Raw genomic sequence first — 23,124 nt, forward strand, 5'->3', positions numbered from 1 at the left:
CTTACTGGGTCAGACCAATGGTCCATCAAGCCCAGTAGCCCGTTCTCACGGTGGCCAATCCAGGCCAAAACCCAAGGAATAGCAACATTCCATACAGAATCTCAAAGAATAGCAAGATTCCGGAATCCCAAAGAATAGCAAGATTCCGGAATCCCAGAGAGTAACAAGATTCTAGAATCCCAAAGAGTAGCAACATTCCATACAGAATCTCAAAGAATAGCAAGATTCCGGAATCCCAGAGAGTAACAAGATTCTAGAACCCCTAAGAGTAGCAACATTCCATACAGAATCTAAAAGAATAGCAAGATTCTGATTCCCAGAGAGTAACAAGATTCTAGAACCCCAAAGAGTAGCAACATTCCATACAGAATCTCAAAGAATAGCAAGATTCCGGAATCCCAGAGAGTAACAAGATTCTAGAATCCCAAAGAGTAGCAACATTCCATACAGAATCTCAAAGAATAGCAAGATTCCGGAATCCCAGAGAGTAACAAGATTCTAGAATCCCAAAGAGTAGCAACATTCCATACAGAATCTCAAAGAATAGCAAGATTCCGGAATCCCAGAGAGTAACAAGATTCTAGAACCCCAAAGAGTAGCAACATTCCATACAGAATCTCAAAGAGTAGCAAGATTCCGGAATCCCAGAGAGTAACAAGATTCTAGAATCCCAAAGAGTAGCAACATTCCATACAGAATTTCAAAGAATAGCAAGATTCCGGAATCCCAGAGAGTAACAAGATTCTAGAATCCCAAAGAGTAGCAACATTCCATGCTGCCGATCCAGGGCAAGCAGTGGCTTCCACCTGTGTTTCTCAATAACAGACTATGGACTTTTCCTCCAGGAACTTGTCCAAACCTTTCTTAAAACCAGCTACGCTATCCGCTCTTACCACATCCTCTGGCAACACGTTCCAGAGCTTAACTATTCTCTGAGTGAAAAAAATATTTCCTGCATTTCCCTGTAACTAGTCTTTGTAATTTTTGACAGAATGAAAAATCGATCCACTTGCACCCATTCTACTCCACTCAGGATTTTGTAGACTTCAATTCTATCTCCCCTCAGCCGTTTCTTTTCCAAGCTGAAGAGCCCTAACCTTTTTAGTCTTTCCTCATACGAGAGGAGTTCCATCCCCTTTACCATCTTGGTTGCTCTTCTTTGAACCTTTTCCAGTGACGTAGTCAAGTTGTGCTAGGACAAGCATTTGAACCAGAATTGTAAAGCGATTGTTGTGGAAGTAAAGTTTAATCAATCCCAATTGCTTTAAACTGTAAACGTTTTATTTTCCTGAGGTTGAAGATTTGGAGTTTATAGGAGAGTGTGGAGTCTAGCAGGATTCTGAGGACCTTTGAAGAGTTTTCAGCTTTTAGAGACGCGCCAGAGCATGAGGATAGGTTCATGGGAACAGCCTGTGTCTTAGGCTGACCCAGTGACTGAAGGACTGGAGTTTCTTTTCTAGACCCCAAACACTACCTTCTGGGTTGGTCTAGGCCTGAGCTCTGGATGCTGCAGAAGCAACATCGCAGGCCACATGGAAGAAGGTGGATAACAGAGTGCAGGCAACCGCTCAGTGGCGATACCTAGTGGCTGGATTCGTGGTCCACATTACCACAATCCAGAGGCTTTGTCAAGGCCTGTGTGTGCAATGATAGGGCTGAGAGAAATGGGGGAACTACCTCAGCTATTAGTAAATGAGGGCTCATGGCATCCGATTCAGCTCAGACAGAGCCGTAAGTTTCAAAAGCACAGACAAAACTTCAGAGTTTTAACATTACATTACATTAGTGATTTCTATTCCGCCATTACCTCGCGGTTCAAGGTGGATTACATAAGGAGTTATCTGGACATTTCCCGTGGTATTACGGAGTGGAGCAGATTGCTATTGGGGATTGAGATGATTCTTTCTGTGTTAGTTTGTCGTTAAGGATTTCTTGAATAGCAGGGTTTTTATTTCTTTTCTGAAGGGTTAGGGTTAGGGTGGAATGAGATGTGAGCATCGACTTCTTGGGTCAAAGTGCATTTTTCAGCATTTGTTAGATTGGTATTGACTTGGATTCCAAATCATGTTAGACATGCAGGTAAAGGACACTGGGTCCCATATCCATTCCTGGCAGGGAGTTTTTACCATTTTAAATACAGTGTTCCCCCGGTCATTTGCTGTATTTTCCGACCGTGAACCGCCGACCAGGAGAGGACAGCAGGAGAGAGCAGCCAGAGCGCCGGCAAGTGAAGGAAATCACTTGCTGTATGCTCCGACCGCCTCTTCCTGCACTAAAGTCGGGCCTTACCAATCAGGAGCTGCGTTGATACGCAGCTCCTGATGGGAAGAGAGTTCCATACGTTTGCAATTTGGTAGTTAAATGATTTACTAAGAGGCATTTGGTATTTTATGTTTTTCAGAGTTGAAAATCACATGATCATGCAGTTGGAGTTACATTGATTAGCTGTTTAGCAGATCATTCCCCCATCTGAGCACAGTGTATCGATGCACCTTCTTGTCCAGTTTGTCTGTCTTGACCAGAATGTAAGCTCTTGTGAACAGGGACTGTCTCTTCTGTGTTTTGATGTACATAGCGCTGCATATGTCCAGTAGCGCTTTAGAAATGATTCGGAGTAGTAGCATGGAATGTTGCTACTCTTTGGAGATTCTTCATGGAATGTTGCTACTCTGAGATTCTGCAATGTTGCTACTCTGAAATTCTGGAATGTTGCTACTCTGGAGATTCTTCATGGAATGTTGCTACTCTGAGATTCTGCAATGTTGCTACTCTGAGATTCTGCAATGTTGCTACTCTGAGATTCTGCAATGTTGCTACTCTTTGGGGATTCTTCATGGAATGTTGTTACTCTGAGATTTTGCAATGTTGCTACTCTTTGGGGATTCTTCATGGAATGTTGCTACTCTGAGATTCTGCAATGTTGCTACTCTTTGGGGATTCTTCATGGAATGTTGCTACTCTGAGATTCTGGAATGTTGCTACTCTGGAGATTCTTCATGGAATGTTGCTACTCTGGAGATTCTTCATGGAATGTTGCTACTCTGAGATTCTGCAATGTTGTTACTCTGAGATTCTGCAATGTTGCTACTCTTTGGGGATTCTTCATGGAATGTTGCTACTCTGAGATTCTGCAATGTTGCTACTCTTTGGGGATTCTTCATGGAATGTTGTTACTCTGAGATTCTGCAATGTTGCTACTCTTTGGGGATTCTTCATGGAATGTTGCTACTCTGAGATTCTGGAATGTTGCTACTCTTTGGAGATTCTTCATGGAATGTTGCTACTCTTTAGGGATTCCAAATAATAGCAACATTCCAGAATCTCAAAGAACAATAACATTCCAGAATCCTGACTCGACACATCAGGCTCCATCTCTGGCAGTATTCATATCCAGATTCGAAGCCCACCTTCTAAGCACCAATATCGGTCTTATCATTACCTCTATAATTTCCCCACCTGAGCACTGTGTATAGAGCCAGCTTCTTGTCCAGTTTGTCTGTCTTGACTAGATTGTAAGCTCTTGTGAGCAGGGACTGTCTCTTCTGTGTTTGATGTACAGCGCTGCACATGTCTAGTAGCGCTATACAAATGATTAGGAGTGGTATCTACCTAATAGTTCAGTAAATCTGGGGAAGCTATTAGAGGTGTCACCATAGTTTGAATTCTATTTTCTTTTCTATCGGTAGCCAGTGTAGCCCTATAAGCAGTGGTGTGACATGGACGGATCTTGATTTGTAATATATGAGTCTTGCTGTATTTTGTATTAACCAGAGTTTTTTCATTTGTTTCACGGAAATTCCTTAAAATTATGCATTGCAGTAGTCCAGTATAGACGGTATTGTTCTGTAGTGTTGTTGGAAGAAGTAGGATCTGGCCCTCCTTAACTTCTGTAAAGTAAGAAAGGATTTCTGAACTAGTGTTAACTTGGTCTTCAAAACTCGGCAAACTGTCTAAAGTGACTCCCAGAGCACAGTAAAATGCTGATTTTGGTGTCTGTTCACTGTCATTAAGACAGGCCCAACCTAAGCCTCCCACCTGCTCTGCCAGGCAGCCTTCAGTGACTATAGAAAACCTACAGAGACTTGGGCCACTGGCTTGTGTTTGAATATACTGTGTAGCCACTCCTGCTACAAGACGGGCATTTAATTCCAAGTAGCATTTTTAAGGCCTTTTTTCAAACCCTTCCTGGTTGGTTTTGAAAATGGAGAAGAGGGTTAATCTGGTTTCTTTGGTTTGTATTACCATTTCGTTTCATGCTACGATTGCTATTTATCATTTCTATAGCACTGAAAGGCATACACAGTGCTATACATTTAGCATACAATAGACTGTCCCTGCTCTGAAGAGCTTAAAATCTAATTTGGGGAGTTTCTTGCAGAGAGATGGACATAGGTCATTTTCCAGTGAGTGGGACTTAGTAGTTAAAAGCAGCCTTGGAAAAGTGGGCTTTTAGCTTGGATTTGAATACTGCTAGAGACGGAGCCTGATGTCATGATTTGGGCAGTCTTTCCGTGCTTACTGCGCAGCAAGATAGAAGGGACGGAGTCTGAAGTTGGCAGTGGAGGAGGGTTTTGCCTGATGGGAACAGAGTTCACGGGGAGGGGGTGGAGAGCATCGAGGAAGAGGAGTGTGGAGAGATTCATCAACCAGATGGTGACGTTTTTATGATTTTGTAGATCTTGGACATGCAGGTTATGACCTATTTTGGATTCCTGATGTAGGCAGTTTAGCCAGGCCACGTTCAGTCCCTTGACTAGAAATGTACTTTTCAATGACCGTTATTTAAGCAGCTTTCAGTAAAGGACCCTCTTTGACTTATAACCATTTTGGCTGCCTATAATTTCAAATTGTAAGTTACCTTGAATCTGCTTGGACATAGCGTAACTCAGAAACGGCAGATTCGATAAAAATTTTTTAGCTGCCCGCTGTTCGTTTGGTTGTCTCTTGAGATGTGGAGATTAGTCCCTCTTTCTCCTTTTCATTTTCTTAAAATACTCCATTAATGTTAACTGATTTATTCATCTGCATTTTAGAAACACTTGGAAATTAGGTGAGCTGAAGGTTTGGCTGTTTGACCTCAATAAATAATCTTTTGTCTCTTTATTCTACCCACTCCCCCCCCCCCAGGAACAAGCCCGAGGCAGTGGAAGTTACCTTTGCAGGTATGTGTCATATGATCTCCTCCCTAATCCCCAATGGAAAACAAGCATTGAAAGGCTTCTGATCATATTCCCTCCCCCCCAAAAAAAAAAAAACAAAAACCTAAAGAGCATCGGGAGACTCCAGGGAAGAGAGGAGCAGGTTTCAGAAATATTGAGTGAAAACTGCTGCTAGGTCATTCACTAATGAAGTGTTTAAAATCCCTTTGAGATCTTTTTTTGCAATTTTTTTCTATTTATTTAGCATATTTGCACACACTTTTGATGAAAGATGAGCACCTTTGTATTGTGGCCAGATACCCCGATTGTTGTATTAAACCATCAAAAGAAAGGGGACAAAAACCCCACGTAAAATCCAACGAGAACAGCACCAATGATCAGCCTCCTTCCTGCTCTCCTCTTCTCTCCTTCCTCCTGCCCCTTCCCGCCTCCTCCCTGCCTTCTCTTGCTCCCCCTCCCCTCTCATCACTCTCCTGTCTCTTCTAGCAATGTCTTTGTCCTGCAATTTTTTGTGAATTCAATTGAACCCATTCTGAGCCCCCAGGAGAATGGAATAGAAATCGAATTAAGGAAAGCAAGTGGGATAGAACAGGTCAACCTTGACACAAACAATATTTATTTCTATGAACTTAAATAAAAAAGCATGTAAAAGTACATGAATAGAAAGTCCTATTATGCAAATATGTAAATGTAATGTCCTTATTGTGGAATGATCTAGTTCAGAGCTGCCCAAGTCCGGTCCTCGAGATCTACTGGCAGGCCAGGTTTTCAGGATCTCCACAATGAATATGCATGAGAGAGATTTGCCTGCACTGCCTTCTTGGTATGCAAATCTCTCTCATGCATGTTCATTGTGGAGATCCTGAAAACCTGGCCTGTCAGTAGATCTTGAGGACTGGACTTGGGCAACCCTGATCTAGTTGATGACCCAACACAGTCCGTGTTTCGGCCTCCAGATGGAGGCCTGCCTCAGGGGTCTGGTTTTCAAGCTTTTGCTGTGTTTTTCTCACAATTCCTGTCTACATTACTAGCTTTATTTTTAAAGTTTGTATTCCCAGCACTGGGGTGACACCCAGTGGACCGATGACCACACCCTTAGGCAGGCCTCTCCCGGACCCCAATGCTGCTACTAATTCTATCTTGTAATCTCACTGGATATGGCCAGACCAGTTCTTTGGTAATCCGCCTAGAACCGAAAGGATACCAGGATAGTTTGTTCTCTGTACTTCTCTTTCCAAACAGTTGCTAACACTGTCAAGCGAGTCTTGTTTCGTTGTTGTATCCCGCAATAGTTCCACTGGCCACCAAACTCTGATTAATGTTTGTGTGGGGTTTTTTGTCTGTTTACTTGCATATCTTGCAGATCATATCTTGCAGGCTGCAAAAAATTAATGGCAGTGCCACGGGTGCCCAGGATCCAAAATGGCCGCCACGACCATGTGCAAATTAATCTTGCATAAGGGTCAGGCAGCCTGTCCCCTAGTGCTAATACTGCAAGATTATTGCTCGGGGGTTGTGGTGTCCATTTTGGATCCCGGAGCCACTGGGCATCACTCTTCCCACTGATGACCAGGGACCCCAAAAAGGCCTGGGATGGGGATCAAGGTGTTGCAGTTGGGGGAAGGGGTGTTGGCTCTCGGAGGCAAGTCGAAGGGGTGATCAGCTCTGTGTTATCCAGAGGGATCATGAGGTTTTGGGGGACAATAAGGGAGATAGTTCAGTCCTCAACATCTACAGCTGCCCCTTCGAGTGGGTCTTTATGCATGCCTTCAGCAGCTGTGGATGCCATATTGACGTGGATTCCCCTTGTGAAAAGGGGATCCACAATGATTTTGTCAATCCACCTTACCTTTGCCCCTCTATGTGGTCAGCATCCTCATGGTTAAATAACACCCGTTCAGAAATGGCATTCACACCTGTGGATTTTGGGATTGGCTGAGAGGAAGGGGATTTTTGTAAACTTTACCATTAATCTCGTTAAGAATGAGACACCATTTTGAACACCTGAGGACTGTTGTGGGGTTTGTTTTTACCTGATAATGGAATTATTTGGAAAATGTTTAGCTTGTACCAGAATCAGTCTGGAGTATGTAAGCTAACCTTTCTGCAGAACGGCACACAGCACGGAGAGCTGCTACCGTGTGGCATACTTGGTGTTTTTCTTTGCCTTCCAGACTTTGACGGAGTCCTGTATCACATTTCAAATCCCAATGGAGACAAGACAAAAGTTATGATCAGCATCTCGCTGAAGTTCTACAAGGAGCTGCAGGAGCACGGGGCCGACGAGGTGAGTGCAGTTATGTGGGACCCACTGTTCCTCGCCATTCGTCTGCTGCCAGCCTGCAGTTGGGAATTTGCTCCGATTGTCTGGGGGGGGGGAAGCTCTACACCTGTCAGTGAAAATGGTAGAACAAATCTCCGCAGCAATGCACAGAGCAGAAATGGGCAAAATGAAGGACTCGAGGAGGAATTTAGAGAATGACACGGGGATAAATTTTTCCCCATCCCTGCGGGAACTCATTTTCCCGTCCCATCCCTGCGAGTTCTTTCCCTGTCTTTGTCCCATTCCTGCAAGCTCCATATTCATCTGCACAAGCCTCAAACACTTTATTTTTTTGTCATTTATTCTTTATTGAATTTCAATTTTTTTTATGATCACAAATCATATAATTTCTTAATAGGTTTCAATGAGGAAAATATAAGTTTCTTCTGTAAATTAATCCACTATTAATAAGGAGGGAGTTACAAATAGTTGGTTATTATTACCACTTAGTAATTAATTTTCCAGGAAAAATAAAGAAAACAGTCTGAAATAGTTCCAAATATGAGCATTACACTTGTCCATTGGTAGAGGTACTCGTTATCGCCACTGCATTATCAACAATAAATCTAGGCAATTGCCTCAAACACTTTAATATCATAAGTGGTTCAGTGTTCTTCAACTGCCGGTCCGTGGACCGGTTCCGGTCCGCAGAAATTTTCTGGCGGTCCACAGGGCCGGCACCTCCATCGGGCCCAAGAGATTGTTCTATAGCCACCGGTCCTCGGTACAATCAATGCGGCGTCTTCGGGCCGGCTCCCTGAGTGCTGCAGTGCACAAAGCCCTGGGAAAAGGCTCCTACCCGCGGCCTGCACCGGACCAGGAAGCCTTCTCTCTGACATCGCAACGTCAGAGGGAATGCTTCCAGATGAGGCGCAGGAGCCACTGCCCACAGCTTTGTGCAATGCAGCACTCAGAGAGCCGGCCCGAAGACCCTACGTTGATTTCACCGTGGGCCGGCCTGAAGCTAACACTGAGGGGCAGGCCAGAAGGCAAGGCAAGGCACATGAAGGGCGAAAGACAACAATGGTAGGGGAAATGCTTTTATTTTTTTATTTAGTGATTTTACATCTGCCCTAATTGTCTGTCCTAACTGTCTGTTCAGGAAGAAATGCATTTGTTTCTTTTCCTCTGGGGTTGTACTGCTTGCAGAGTCTTGCATCTTAGGGTTTGTTTCTAAATATTAATACTTTTAGTTTTTGGTCCTGCATTTGCATGGGGTTATCTGTTTTCTGGTAGGAATGAATGTTGAAAAGCAGTGTGCTTTGTGTATTTTAATTTTATGGTTAACCATTATGGACTGCTTTTACTAAGGTGCGCTAACATTTTTAGCGCATGCAGGATATTACCATGCGCTACGCTCAACTCAATACTGCCGTTATCGTCTAATGTGCGCTATTCCGTGCGTTAAAGCCCTAACGCAGCTTCGTAAAAGGAACCCTATGGGTTGTTAATACCATTATATTGTATGTGTTTATATATGAAAAATGGATGGAAAAAATGGTGTTACAATTAGTACTATTATGGGGGCGGGGTCTGGGGCGGAGATTGGGTGGAGATGGGCACAACTTAGCTCAGTGTTCTTCAACTGCCGGTCCACAAAATAATTATTTTATTTCCGCCGGTCCATAGGTGTCAAAAGGTTGAAGAACACTGTTCTAGAGCTCAAATTGATGTCATAATGCCTCATTCCACCAATGCCTAAGCTCCGTCCTCATCTGCACAAGCCTCGGACGCTTTCAAATCCTAAGTAGCAACATTCTAGAGCTCATATTGTGATGTCATAATGCCTCATTCCACCAATGCCTAAGCTCCGTCCTCATCTGCACAAGCCTCAAATGCTTTAAAATCCTAAGTAGCAACATTCTAGAGCTCAGACTGTGATGTCATAATGCCTCATTCCACCAATGCCTAAGCTCCGTCCTCATCTGCACAAGCCTCAAATGCTTTAAAATCCTAAGTAGCAACATTCTAGAGCTCAGACTGTGATGTCATAATGCCTCATTCCACCAATGCCTAAGCTCCGTCCTCATCTGCACAAGCCTCAAATGCTTTAAAATCCTAAGTAGCAACATTCTAGAGCTCAGACTGTGATGTCATAATGCCTCATTCCACCAATGCCTAAGCTCCGTCCTCATCTGCACAAGCCTCAAACGCTTTAAAATCCTAAGTAGCAACATTCTAGAGCTTAGATTCTGATGTCATAATGCCTCATTCCACCAATGCCTAAGCTCCGTCCTCATCTGCACAAGCCTCAAATGCTTTAAAATCCTAAGTAGCAACATTCTAGAGCTCAGACTGTGATGTCATAATGCCTCAGTCCACCAATGCCTAAGCTCCGTCCTCATCTGCACAAGCCTCAAACGCTTTAAAATCATAAGTAGCAACATTCTAGAGCTCAGATTCTGATGTCATAATGCCTCATTCCACCAATGCCTAAGCTCCGTCCTCATCTGCACAAGCCTCAAATGCTTTAAAATCCTAAGTAGCAACATTCTAGAGCTCAGACTGTGATGTCATAATGCCTCAGTCCACCAATGCCTAAGCTCCGTCCTCATCTGCACAAGCCTCAAACGCTTTAAAATCATAAGTAGCAACATTCTAGAGCTCAGATTCTGATGTCATAATGCCTCATTCCACCAATGCCTAAGCTCCGTCCTCATCTGCACAAGCCTCAAATGCTTTAAAATCCTAAGTAGCAACATTCTAGAGCTCAGACTGTGATGTCATAATGCCTCAGTCCACCAATGCCTAAGCTCCGTCCTCATCTGCACAAGCCTCAAACGCTTTAAAATCATAAGTAGCAACATTCTAGAGCTCAGATTCTGATGTCATAATGCCTCATTCCACCAATGCCTAAGCTCCGTCCTCATCTGCACAAGCCTCAAATGCTTTAAAATCCTAAGTAGCAACATTCTAGAGCTCAGACTGTGATGTCATAATGCCTCAGTCCACCAATGCCTAAGCTCCGTCCTCATCTGCACAAGCCTCAAACGCTTTAAAATCATAAGTAGCAACATTCTAGAGCTCAGATTCTGATGTCATAATGCCTCATTCCACCAATGCCTAAGCTCCGTCCTCATCTGCACAAGCCTCAAATGCTTTAAAATCCTAAGTAGCAACATTCTAGAGCTCAGACTGTGATGTCATAATGCCTCAGTCCACCAATGCCTAAGCTCCGTCCTCATCTGCACAAGCCTCAAACGCTTTAAAATCATAAGTAGCAACATTCTAGAGCTCAGATTCTGATGTCATAATGCCTCATTCCACCAATGCCTAAGCTCCGTCCTCATCTGCACAAGCCTCAAACGCTTTAAAATCATAAGTGTTCGAGGCTTGTGCAGTTAAGGCAGAGCTTACAGGAATGGGGCAGGGACAGCGAAAAACCTCACATGGGGACGGGAAAATTGAGTTTCTACGGGGACAGGGAAAAATTTGCCCCATGTCGTTCTCTAGAGGAATTGTGTCATGGACCATCGGGGGAAAGGCATTTTATTGTTCATTAATCGAACTCCGAAAAGGAGACCTGACATGGCAAGTGCGTTACTGAACTACAGTTGGGTCTCCTCCATTCTGGCCATCTCTGCTCCCATTTTGACCTGTTTAGAAAATGAGAAGTGGGACTCTGACCGAGCTGTCTAAAGAATCTAGCTTATGATTGTCGAGTTTATTATCAAAGAAAGAGAGAGAGAGAGACATGTTAAGTTCCCAGAAATTAATTGGGGAGGGGTCTTGTTTGTGCCTAGGTGCCCTGTAGCTTTGCGCCAGCCCTGATGGGTGCATTGTTCTGCCCAAAGGAGCAATAAGTAAGTTTCAAATAGCCTTTTTGTCTGGGTAAATAGCATTTAGAGATTGCCTTAATTTGAGGGCAAGTTTAGACTGAGATGCCAGACCACTGGAAAGGAAGGGGAGGAGATGCCAGAGCTTGGAGGGAGAGGAATAGATGGAGAGATAAGAGAGATCTCAGGACATGGGGGAAGGGAAGCAGATGCTAGATAATGGGGTGAGAAAGAGGGAAGGAATGGAGAAGAGAGAGCTGCCAGAGCATGGGGGAGGGAGTGGGGACAGAGAAAGAGGGCAGACGCTGGATGGAATGGAGAGTGAAGAGAAGATGAGGAAAGCAGAAACCAGAGATGACAAAAGGTGAAAAAAAAAAATTTATTTTTGTTGCTTTAGACTAATGTAGTATTGTAGCTGTATTGATAAACGGCTAGCGTGCCTTAGTAAAAGGACCCCGAGGTAATCTTTTTATTGGACTAATTTTTAATACAATTTTTACTAACTTTGGAGACCAAAATCCTCTTCAGGTAGTGGCGTACCAAGGAGGGTGGAGACGAGGGGTTTCTAAAAATTATATATACAATAACCCCCTGCCTCCACCCTCCTTGGTACGCCACTGCCTGAAGAGGATTTTGGTCTCCAAAGTTAGTAAAAATTGTGTGTATATATAGGAGAGTGTTAAAAAATGATTGGCCTTGGGTGTCACATACCCACTGGGGGGGGGGGGTCTGAAAGAGTTGTTTTTTGAAGTTTTCAGAGTTTTTATAAGTTTAGTTAAGGTGTTTTTGAGCTTTTTTTCTGACACCAAAATGCTGCCGCAGCGACCATCTTGAATTTCCCAATCTTTTTTTCAAAGTTCTCCAGACCCTTCAAAATTTCTTGTTTTGTCTCAAAACTGGCAGGGAAGGAGTTCTCAGGCTCTTTTTCTCCTAATTAATGCCAAATTTTCCATGGATGGATGCCGGAAGAGCGCCCTTGGGCCTCATGCAGCGCAGTATGTGAAGGGGGGGGGGGGCGGGAGCTGAGGAGACATTGGGGGACCTATCTGCCAGGAGAAAATCTCTTTCAGAGCCCCAGAACAGCGGTTTACCTGAGCATAGGAGTGTGGAAGCCGTGGAGCCCAAGAGACATATGGTGGAGTTCAGCACTGTCTAGTAAAGCCTTTTCTCCTGAATTTTGTGAATTTTTGATGTGGAGAGTAGAGAATGACATGCGGGATCTATCTCTTTCTGCCAGCTACTTTTTGACCTGGATTGCCTCTGTGGAAACAGGATTCTGGGCTAGATGGACCATCAGTCTGACCCAGTATAGCTATTTTTTCTGTTCTTTTGTCTGTGCAATTCTCTTATTTAGCTTCACATGTTTCCCGTTTGTGAGAGAAGCAGGCTGGGTATGTGTGACATGAAATACAAAATGTGCTTGTACAACCGTAATCCAAACACATTTTCCTCAGCATTTGAGGCTTGGAATTTGACAGAAGCTTGTCTGTTCCTCCTTGGAAAAGCTCCAGTCTTCTGATTCTAGCAGGAGGTAGTGTGCTCTTAAGGCAGCTGATTGTTGAGAAGAAACCACGCTAATCATTCTCCATCTGGAAAAATATTGCAACTGCGTTGTCCAGATGTAACTTTATATTGGATTCCTTCTAGAAGATTGTGGGCTATAAGAAACCAAACCTTTTGTCTTCTTTGGTGTGTTACCTGCCCTGTCTCTGCGCTCTGGACCCAACGCCTGTCAAAGCAAGCCTTTTATGGTAGAAAAAAGGAGTCTTTAGAGCCCGTGTGCTCAGGGCTGACAGCAGGAAGTCTGACTCAGTTCCTCAATTGGTTTTTAAATCTTGCTAAGAGCATGCAGAAGCCAGCACTGGATGTTTTAAAGCAGAAAACAGATCCGGAGTTCTGATGCCAGCTCCTGCCTTACTGCAAGCCTGGTTTTCTCTCTCTTTCCTGGTAGCAGGCTTTTCAGCTGAGCAGATCTGATAGGATGGTGGCCAAGTGTGGGGTGATGTGCCAACTCTGCCAACTTTTCTTCCTATTTCTGAGCTGGTAAATCAGCAGCCTGGCATACGCAGCATTTGCACAGAATTTTCAGACACCTTAACCCTATAATAGCTTTTTTTTCTTCTAAGGTGTCTTTCCAAATTTATTTCAGGACTTTTTATCTCATGGCTTACAGTCTAAATTAGTATAGGTGGGTAAGTGCGCATAGGCAAGATGTAGAAAATGACACGGTGGGTGTTACCCGCAGCTAGCCACAAGTAGCCGCAGGTAACCCACCAAAACAGTGGAGGGGGAAAAGTGCTCACTGCAGGTACAGGGCCATCCACTGCCCCATGGAGCGGTGAATGGCCTTGTCCCCGCAGTTAAAGGAGGGAATGCGCGCAGTCCCCTCCCTCCTTCATACCTACCCACCTGAATCTATCTCCCTCCCTCCCCCTTATCTTCGTGGCATGTTTTAAGGTTTCAGATTTGTTGAAAGCTGCTGGAGCGGAAGCTTCTTCTCTGACGCAACTTCCGGTTGCATTAGAGGAGAAGCTTACACACACACACAACTGCACGTACGCTCCGGCGGCTTGAAGATAAGGGGGAGGGAGGGAGATGCACGGACCACGTGAGGGGTGGCAAGAGGGAAGGGTGGATGCTGCGGGGATGGGGCGATGACGGGGACGGGGCAGTGAAGGGGACGGTAGTTCGGTGACAGGGCAGTGGCGGGGACAGATTTTTTTTTCCCGTGTCATTCTCTAGCAAGATGGTGATGGTGGGGGGAGAGGGTGGAATACAAAGTTTGAAAGAAAAGGTGGGGGGGGGAAATGACAGAAGGGTGGCTGATATGGTCCTTCACAAGGCTTCTGCTGTGCTTTACGATCATTAGATAGCAGGCGCAGGCGTGTCGTCTCCTCTCAGCTGACTCATTTATTTTTCAAGTCACTGTTTGTTCTGGTGAGGATGAGTCTGAGGCCTAAATTCTCAAAAAACCATGTTAAAAAGCGACTGTCTGCTATCGCAGCCATTCTGATAGCGAATTTAAAAAAGTGAGTCATTCTCCAAAAAAACACTCATGTAAATGAGGTTGGCGGAGAGTAGCGAAGTTTCGCTAAATTTGCATGTGCCCATTGCTGATGATAGCGATGGGCTCATACGCAGAAAAAAACGTGGACATAAACCCCACAACAGCGGGAGAGATGTTCAATCTCTCACACTGCCAACCAACAACATCCCCCCTCCCCCGCACAGGAGAGATGCTGATTCCCGCCGCAAACATAAGATAATCGCCAGGGTCCACTATAAATGCGCCTGTTTAACTTTCAAAATCCTACATGGTATCCTCCCTCCCTTTATCCCTCTTTCTTGGAATTCCTCAAACCCTAATACCACCAGATCCTCCCACAAATTAAAACTCTCCTTCCCCTCGCTAAAAGGCATTTCCCACACAGGAAAGCTAGGGACCTCCCTCCACATCAAAATCACTGAGCTCTGGAACAACCTTACCTCCCCTCTTCGGAACTTGAGCTCTCTCCAAGTTTTCCGCAAACATCTGAAAACCTGGCTTTTCTCAAAAAATGTAAGACTCCCTCCAACTTAGGAATCAAGGAAACTCTTATATCTTGGCATCCCAAGTCCTCTAAATTTTCTTCCCACTTCTACCTCTAACCCTCTATTGTAGTTCCTTCCTATTTCTCCTACTGTAAACCGCGTCGAGCTCTACGAACGTGGAGATGATGCGGTATACAAACCTAAGGATTAGATTAGATTAGAACATAAGAATTGCCGCTGCTGGGTCAGACCAGTGGTCCATCCTGCCCGGCAGTCCACTCACACGGCAGCCCCCAGATCAAAGACCAGTGCTCTAAATGAGTCCAACCTCATCTGCGTAAATCCCAGTTTAGCAGGAACTTGTCTAACTTTGTCTTGAATCCCTGCAGGGTGTTTTCCCCTATAACAGCCTCCGGAAGAGCGTTCCAGTTTTCCACCACTCTCTGGGTGAAGAAGAACTTCCTTACGTTTGTACGGAATCTATCCCCTTTCAACTTTAGAGAGTGGCCCCCCTGCAGTGGAAGAGATGCCTACTATCACCCGCCACAAACACACACCCCCTGCAGCAGCAGTGACCCCCCCCCAAGCAGCGGAAGAGATACCCATTTTTGTAGATGCCGCTGATATAGGTACTGTTTACAGAATCCGGCCCTCGATCTTTGATTTCTGTTTTTCTGCTTTTATTATTTTTTTATGTTAAAGCTCAATGTCCCCTCAAGATCGCTTCGATCGACTCCACAAAATCTCTCAATCCCTTCAGTTCGCCAAATCGTATACGATACCATCTTCTCGGTCACTGCACCCTACCTAATCCTCTTAGACAAGAAGACTGCGTAGCAACATTCAGAACTAATCTTAAAACGTTATGTTTATTGGTGCGTTTGACCTAAAATTTCAAACATTAGCAATTTAGGACTAATTTCCTTTTTCCACCCCCTTTGTGTTTCCCTCATTTTGGGGTGTTTTTTTGTGTTTTTTTCCTTTTGTAATATAATGTAATTAATATCCCTCCTTCCCTTCTGTAGCAAGTACAGTGGTACCTCGGTTTACGAGTGTTTTGCAAGACGAGCAAAACATTCACAAAATTGGCGCCTCGGAAACCGAGCGCGCTTCGATTTGCGAGCGCCCCCCGCCATCAGGCACCCCACCGCCGCCATCGGGCACCCCACCGCCGCCATTGGGCACCCCCCCGCTGCGACCTGAGGTCCCCCCAATCCACCCAAACCCTCTTCTTACTTTGCTGTAGCCTCCGCAGTGGCACCAGCACCAGCATGTCCTGTGCGTGTTGCCGGTGCCTGAAGATCTGCTTCCTGTGCTGGGCCTTGAGCATGTACGCATGCTCAAGGCCTGAGAGTTCACGTCGAACGTGAACTCTCAAGGCCCAGCACAGGAAGCAGATCTTCAGGCACCGGCACCACGCACAGGACATGCTGGTGCCAGTGCCGCTGCGGAGGCTATAGCAAAGTAAGAAGAGGGTTCGGGTGGGTTGGGGGGACCTCAGGTCGCGGCGGGGGGGGTGCGGATCGCGGGGGGGGAAGGGTGCCGGTTTGGGGGGAGCAATGCCGGTTTTCGTGGGGGGGGGGGAGCAGCGCTGCTGGCCTCGGGGGGGGGGAACCTATCAAAGCGAGTTTCCATTATTTCCTATGGGAAAACTCGCTTTGATAAACAAGCATTTTGGATTACGAGCATGCTCCTGGAACGGATTATGCTCGTAATCCAAGGTACCACTGTATTTGTTTATATTTGTCTTTGCCCAGAACTATTTTAGCTTATATTTATTTTAACTCTGTATATACACTGCTTAGACTTATAGATAGGCGGTATATCAAATTAAAAATAAATTAAAACTTGATTCGTATTTGCTATTTATATTCAGCTGAGTAATAATTTTTATTATTCATATTTAACCAAATAGTAGAATATGCTAGTCAGTACAGCTTTGTATATGCATTAGAGAATGACATGGGGACAAATTTTTCCCCGTCCCTGCAGGAACTCAATTTCCCCGTCTCTGCGAGTTTTGTCGCTGTCCCTGTCCTTGCCCCTGCCCCATTCCCATAAGTTCTGCCTTAATCACACAAGCCTTCAGCACTTATTATTTTAAAGCGTTTGAGGCTTGTGCAGATGAGGACAGAGCTTAGGCATTGGTGGAATGAGGCATTATGACATCACAATCTCAGCTCTAGAATGTTGCTACTTAGGATTTTAAAGCGTCTGAGGCTTGTGCAGATGAGGATGGAGCTTAGGCATTGGTGAAATGAGGCATTTTGACATCACAATCTGAGCTCTAGAATGTTGCTACTTAGGATTTTAAAGCGTTTGAGGCTTGTGCAGATGAGGATGGAGCTTAGGCATTGGTGAAATGAGGCATTATGACATCACGAACTGAGCTCTAGAATGTTGCTACTTAGGATTTTAAAGGGTTTGAGGCTTGTGCAGATGAGGACGGAGCTTAGGCATTGGTGGAATGAGGCATTATGACATCACAATCTGAGCTCTAGAATGTTGCTACTTAGGATTTTAAAGGGTTTGAGGCTTGTGCAGATGAGGACGGAGCTTAGGCATTGGTGAAATGAGGCATTTTGACATCACAATCTGAGCTCTAGAATGTTGCTACTTAGGATTTTAAAGCGTTTGAGGCTTGTGCAGAAGAGGACAGAGCTTAGGCATTGGTGGAATGAGGCATTATGACATCACAATCTGAGCTCTAGAATGTTGCTGCTTAGGATTTTAAAGCGTCTGAGGCTTGTGCAGATGAGGATGGAGCTTAGGCATTGGTGAAATGAGGCATTTTGACATCACAATCTGAGCTCTAGAATGTTGCTACTTAGGATTTTAAAGCGTTTGAGGCTTGTGCAGATGAGGATGGAGCTTAGGCATTGGTGAAATGAGGCATTATGACATCACGAACTGAGCTCTAGAATGTTGCTACTTAGGATTTTAAAGTGTTTGAGGCTTGTGCAGATGAGGACGGAGCTTAGGCATTGGTGGAATGAGGCATTATGACATCACAATCTGAGCTCTAGAATGTTGCTACTTAGGATTTTAAAGCGTTTGAGGCTTGTGCAGATGAGGACGGAGCTTAGGCATTGGTGGAATGAGGCATTATGACATCACAGTCTGAGCTCTAGAATGTTGCTACTTAGGATTTTAAAGGGTTTGAGGCTTGTGCAGATGAGGACGGAGCAGTGCAGGGACAGGAAAAGAACTTCTGGGATGGGACGGGAAAATGAGTTCATGCAAGGACGGGGGAAAATTTGTCCCTGTGTCATTCTCTAATACGCATGTCATAGAATAGTGCATAACTCCAGTGTTTATTTGATGCTAGGAGGCATCATTGTCGCTATTATTCTACAAATTGATCACACAAAATCCATTTGGCGATTCAGGGGTGCACCTAGCACTGATACCCGCAGGGTGTAGAATACTATCGGTCATGCACCGCCCTGACTGACGAGTTGGGCATCGGCATTTACATAAGCCGTTGAGCTAGTGGAAGAGGTCAGGCGCATAACTGCAGATTTAAGCTAGTGGCGTCGTGAGGGTGGGCAGTTCCCCCCATCCACGCTGCACACGTGTGCCTCTTCCCTGTACCTTTTTAACTTGAGCACAAGCAGCCACCAACTTACTGCTCCCGTCGGCTTCGGTGCTCTCCCTGACATGAATTCCTCGGCGCAGGTGCCAGAAGCGTTATCGGAGAGAGTGCCGAAGCCGATGCAGGCAGCAAGTTGGTGGCTGCTCACGCCCAAGTTAAAAAGGCACAGGGAAGGGAAGGGGCAGAGAGGAGGAAGGGTACCGGTGCCCCGAGAAAGATGGCACCCGGGGCGGACCATCCCCCCTTACTATGCTACTGATTCTATAGTAGCAATTAATGCACATAATTGGCGATATAAAATTTGCACTTGGCACCATTCTCTAGAGAATTGCCCCTACTCTGTGGTATTGGAGTGTCAAGGCCAAGTGTAGCCTAGATGGGGCAGACAGGGACAGAGTCACAAGGTGCAATTCATCTCCTCAACCTGTCTCTTTCATTTCTAGTTGCTGAAGAGGGTGTACGGCAATTTCCTGGTGTCCCCAGAATCGGGTAAGATGGTTTTATTTACTACATATGTAACTGGCCTATACCTATGAGCTTGGAGCGTCCGTATGCCTTAACGGTGCCCGTGTGTCAGTCAGTCCCTTCCATCTTTCATTTGACATTAAATGCATATGAAAGCATTTCTGGGTTGAAAAAAGATTCTCTTAAAGCTTTATTTAAAAAATATGTCTAGTCCGCCTATCAACTAGGCAGATTACAAGGTCATATACATAAAAAATCTACAAATTTGTTGAGTGCCCCAGATCAGCTTTGGTCCTTATGAAAGAACTAGCAAGATCTTTTTACGTACAGAAAACTCTAACAAATAGATGGGTTTTTAACCATTTTTTTTTTTTTTTAACCATATTTTTAAGGATCCATTTCTTGGGCATTAAGAGAGCTGTTCCTGGAGATTGCAGAGCGCTCCAATTTATTTGTAAATGCAAATGTTGTAAATTCACTCTGCAGCGTTTTCATGCCACATATCTGACAGCTTTACAGTGAGAAATGATGAGGGGAATAGAAATACAGTGGTACCTTGTTTTATGAGCATAATTCGTTCCAGAAGCATGCTCGTAATCCAAAGTACATAGAAACATAGAAGATGACGGCAGAAAAGGGCTCCAGCCCATCAAGTCTGCCCACTCTGCTTACCCACCCCCTGTCTATGCCCTAATGACCCTCGTAGGGATCCCACATGGGTATCCCATTTCTTCTTAAAGTCTGGCACGCTGTCTGCCTCCATCACCTGCACTGGAAGCTTGTTCCAATGATCAACCACTCTCTCTGTGAAGAAATACTTTCTGGTGTCTGCAGCAGCCACTCTCTCCTCCTCTCCCTATTGGCTAAGGCTCTTAACATTTGCATCTCCTCTTCCTATAGGCTAAGGCTCTTTACACCTGCATTGTGATGTCATAGAACATTCTGATTATAGAAACATAGAAACATGATGGCAGATAAAGGCCAAATGACCCATCATAGAAACATAGAAGATGACGGCAGAAAAGGGCTCCAGCCCATCAAGTCTGCCCACTCTGCTTACCCACCCCCTGTCTATGCCCTAATGACCCTCTTAGGGATCCCACATGGGTATCCCATTTCTTCTTAAAGTCTGGCACGCTGTCTGCCTCGATCACCTGCACTGGAAGCTTGTTCCAATGATCAACCACTCTCTCTGTGAATAAATACTTTCTGGTGTCTGCAGCAGCCACTCTCTCCTCCTCTCCCTATTGGCTAAGGCTCTTAACATTTGCATCTCCTCTTCCTATAGGCTAAGGCTCTTTACACCTGCATTGTGATGTCATAGAACTTTCTCATTATAGAAACATAGAAACATGATGGCAGATAAAGGCCAAATGACCCATCATAGAAACATAGAAGATGACGGCAGAAAAGGGCTACAGCCCATCAAGTCTGCCCACTCTGCTTACCCACCCCCTGTCTATGCCCTAATGACCCTCTTAGGGATCCCACATGGGTATCCCATTTATTCTTAAAGTCTGGCACGCTGTCTGCCTCCATCACCTGCACTGGAAGCTTGTTCCAATGATCAACCACTCTCTCTGTGAAGAAATACTTTCTGGTGTCGCCATGAAATTTTCCACCCCTGAGTTTGAGCGGGTGCCCTCTTGTGGCCGAGGGTCCCTTGAGAAAGAAAATATCATCTTCCACTTCGATACATCCCGTGAGGTACTTAAATGTTTCAATCATGTCTCCCCTTGTATATCAAAGCAACTTTCCCAATAGGCCATAATGGCAACGCTGACAATTCGTTCCACAACCCGAAAGGTGGCGAGGTGGCCCAGGGGTGTGTCCCTGTCGGGTGCCGGGTGTTGCAGCGCCGTCTCAAGTAAACGCCTCCTCCGTCTGCCAGCCGCTGGAGAACCCCTGAGCCCACACAGCGCCGCTTCAGGGGGATTCCTTTTCTGTCTGCCGGTCAGCCTTCCACGTGTTGGAGAGCCCACGGAGCTGAGTGCCGTCCCACCTGCACGTTGCATATGATCACGCACGTCGATTATTGATGGTGCTTCCTGCAGCTGTAAGTGCCTGTTTATCGGGGCAGTGCTTGGTTTGCTGAGTGTTTTGCTCGTCTTGCAAAATGCTGTGTCCGTATGTCCTTTTCTAGCAAATGAAAAATAGGCGAATGGAGCTGAAGGTAAAGGAGAGGGTTAAAGGTTTACAGGGTAATCATGTGGAGGACAAGTCAGGTGTTCTACTGTCTTCCTAAGCAAAGAACATGTGGAAAGAGTGTGGCGCAGTGGTTAAAGCTCCAGCCTCAGTACCCTGAGGTTGTGGGTTCAAACCCACACTGCTCCTTGTGATCCTGGGCAAGTCACTTAATCCCCCCATTGCCCCAGGTACATTAGATAGATGGTGAGCTCACCTGGACAGACAAGGAAAATGCTTGAGTGCCCGAATAAATTCATATAAACCATTCTGAGCTCCCCTGGGAGAACAGTATAGAAAATTGAATGAATAAATAGTGTGAAAAGTTTCCGCCTCTGATAACCAGAACTGGTATTGTGACATCATAATGCCTCATTCCACCAATAAGAGCCAACCTCATCAGTGATGTCACAATGGCTGGATTGTCTTTCACTTGGATCACTTTTCCTACATTTTGATTTCTAGAGTGGTGCAGTGGTTAAAGCTACAGTCTCAGCACCCTGAGGATGCGGGTTTAAGTGACCCTGGGCAAGTCACTTAATCCCCCCATTGCCCCAGGTACATTAGATAGATGGTGAGCTCACCAGGACAAAGAAAATGCTTGAGTACCTGAATAAATTCATGTAAACCGTTCTGAGCTCCCCTGGGAGAAGAGTAGAGAAAACTGAATGAATAAATAAATAAAAATGATGGAATGATAATCAAACTCTGCTGTAACCATCTGACCTTTTTTTTTTTTAGTTCAAAAATTTTTTATTGAGTTTAGTAGATGAAGTACAATAAATGTTAACAAGGCAAGAAACATGCATTCTGTACCAATGCAAAGATTCACAAAATATTATCTACATAATATAATACAGCAGGCAGACCTAGGCCTATCTATAAGGAGGAAAGTAGCAACACAACATGCTGCCAAAAGCACATGTAAAATCCAAAGCACAGAGAGACACCAGAGCCATACACCTTCAGCAGGGGTAGGGAACTCCGGTCCTCGAGAGCCTATTCCAGTCGGGTTTTCAGGATTTCCCCAATGAATATGCATTGAAAGCAGTGCGTGCAAATAGATCTCATGCATATTCATTGGGGAAATCCTGAAAACCCGATTGGATTCCGGCCCTCGAGGGCCGGAATCCAGTCGGGTTTTCAGGATTTCCCCAATGAATATGCATTGAAAGCAGTGCATGCAAATAGATCTCATGCATATTCATTGGGGAAATCCTGAAAACACGATTGGATTCCGGCCCTCGAGGGCCGGAATCCAGTCGGGTTTTCAGGATTTCCCCAATGAATATGCATTGAAAGCAGTGCGTGCAAATAGATCTCATGCATATTCATTGGGGAAATCCTGAAAACCCGACTGGATTGCGGCCTTCGAGGGCCGACATCCAGTCGGGTTTTCAGGATTTCCCCAATGAATATGCATTGAAAGCAGTGCATGCAAATAGATCTCATGCATATTCATTGGGGAAATCCTGAAAACACGATTGGATTCCGGCCCTCGAGGGCCGGAATCCAGTCGGGTTTTCAGGATTTCCCCAATGAATATGCATTGAAAGCAGTGCATGCAAATAGATCTCATGCATATTCATTGGGGAAATCCTGAAAACCCGACTGGAGTTCCCTACCCCTAACCTACAGGAACACTGGGAGTGAGGCATAAAGTAAGAGCCAGGTTGAGACGATGATATCCATGTTTCCGCACGTGAGCTGAACGTCGTCAGCCTGTGTTGCAATAGGAGTTAACCGGACTCCATATTTTAGTGTAGGAACTCATGGCCTTATGTTTTTCCGCAATAACACTTTCATATTTTACTTTGAGGCATAGCGTGTTCCACCATGTGTTGTAATTCACCTTAGACATGTCTTTCCAGCAATGTAATATGTTTTTAAGGGCTAGAAATATCAATATGTTGCGCAGTCGCGCATTGTGATCAGGCAGCGCGTGCGGGAGGCCATGATGACCTAGTACAATAATGCGCAAACTTAGAGGTGTTTAAGATTTTAGAACTAGTTTCCCAGCCCAATCATAGATCATATGCGTTAAGGTGCCCTCCTGCAAATTAGAAGACCAACACATGGGAGAAAGACCGG

General features: G+C 45.0%; 1 protein-coding gene across 1 annotated transcript in view; it reads left to right on the forward strand.

The window, feature by feature from the left end:
- The window catches only part of ARPC2 (actin related protein 2/3 complex subunit 2), a 47,478-nt gene that overhangs the window by 3,350 nt on the left and 21,004 nt on the right, over nucleotides 1-23,124 (forward strand). The window contains exons 2-4 of the mRNA XM_033946201.1: nucleotides 5,128-5,162; nucleotides 7,334-7,446; nucleotides 18,828-18,873. Coding sequence (XP_033802092.1) covers nucleotides 5,128-5,162; nucleotides 7,334-7,446; nucleotides 18,828-18,873 — 194 coding nt within the window. The remainder of the gene's footprint in view (nucleotides 1-5,127; nucleotides 5,163-7,333; nucleotides 7,447-18,827; nucleotides 18,874-23,124) is intronic.

Source organism: Geotrypetes seraphini, chromosome 5 (genome assembly GCF_902459505.1).
Source record: "Geotrypetes seraphini chromosome 5, aGeoSer1.1, whole genome shotgun sequence".
NCBI lineage: Eukaryota > Metazoa > Chordata > Amphibia > Gymnophiona > Dermophiidae > Geotrypetes > Geotrypetes seraphini.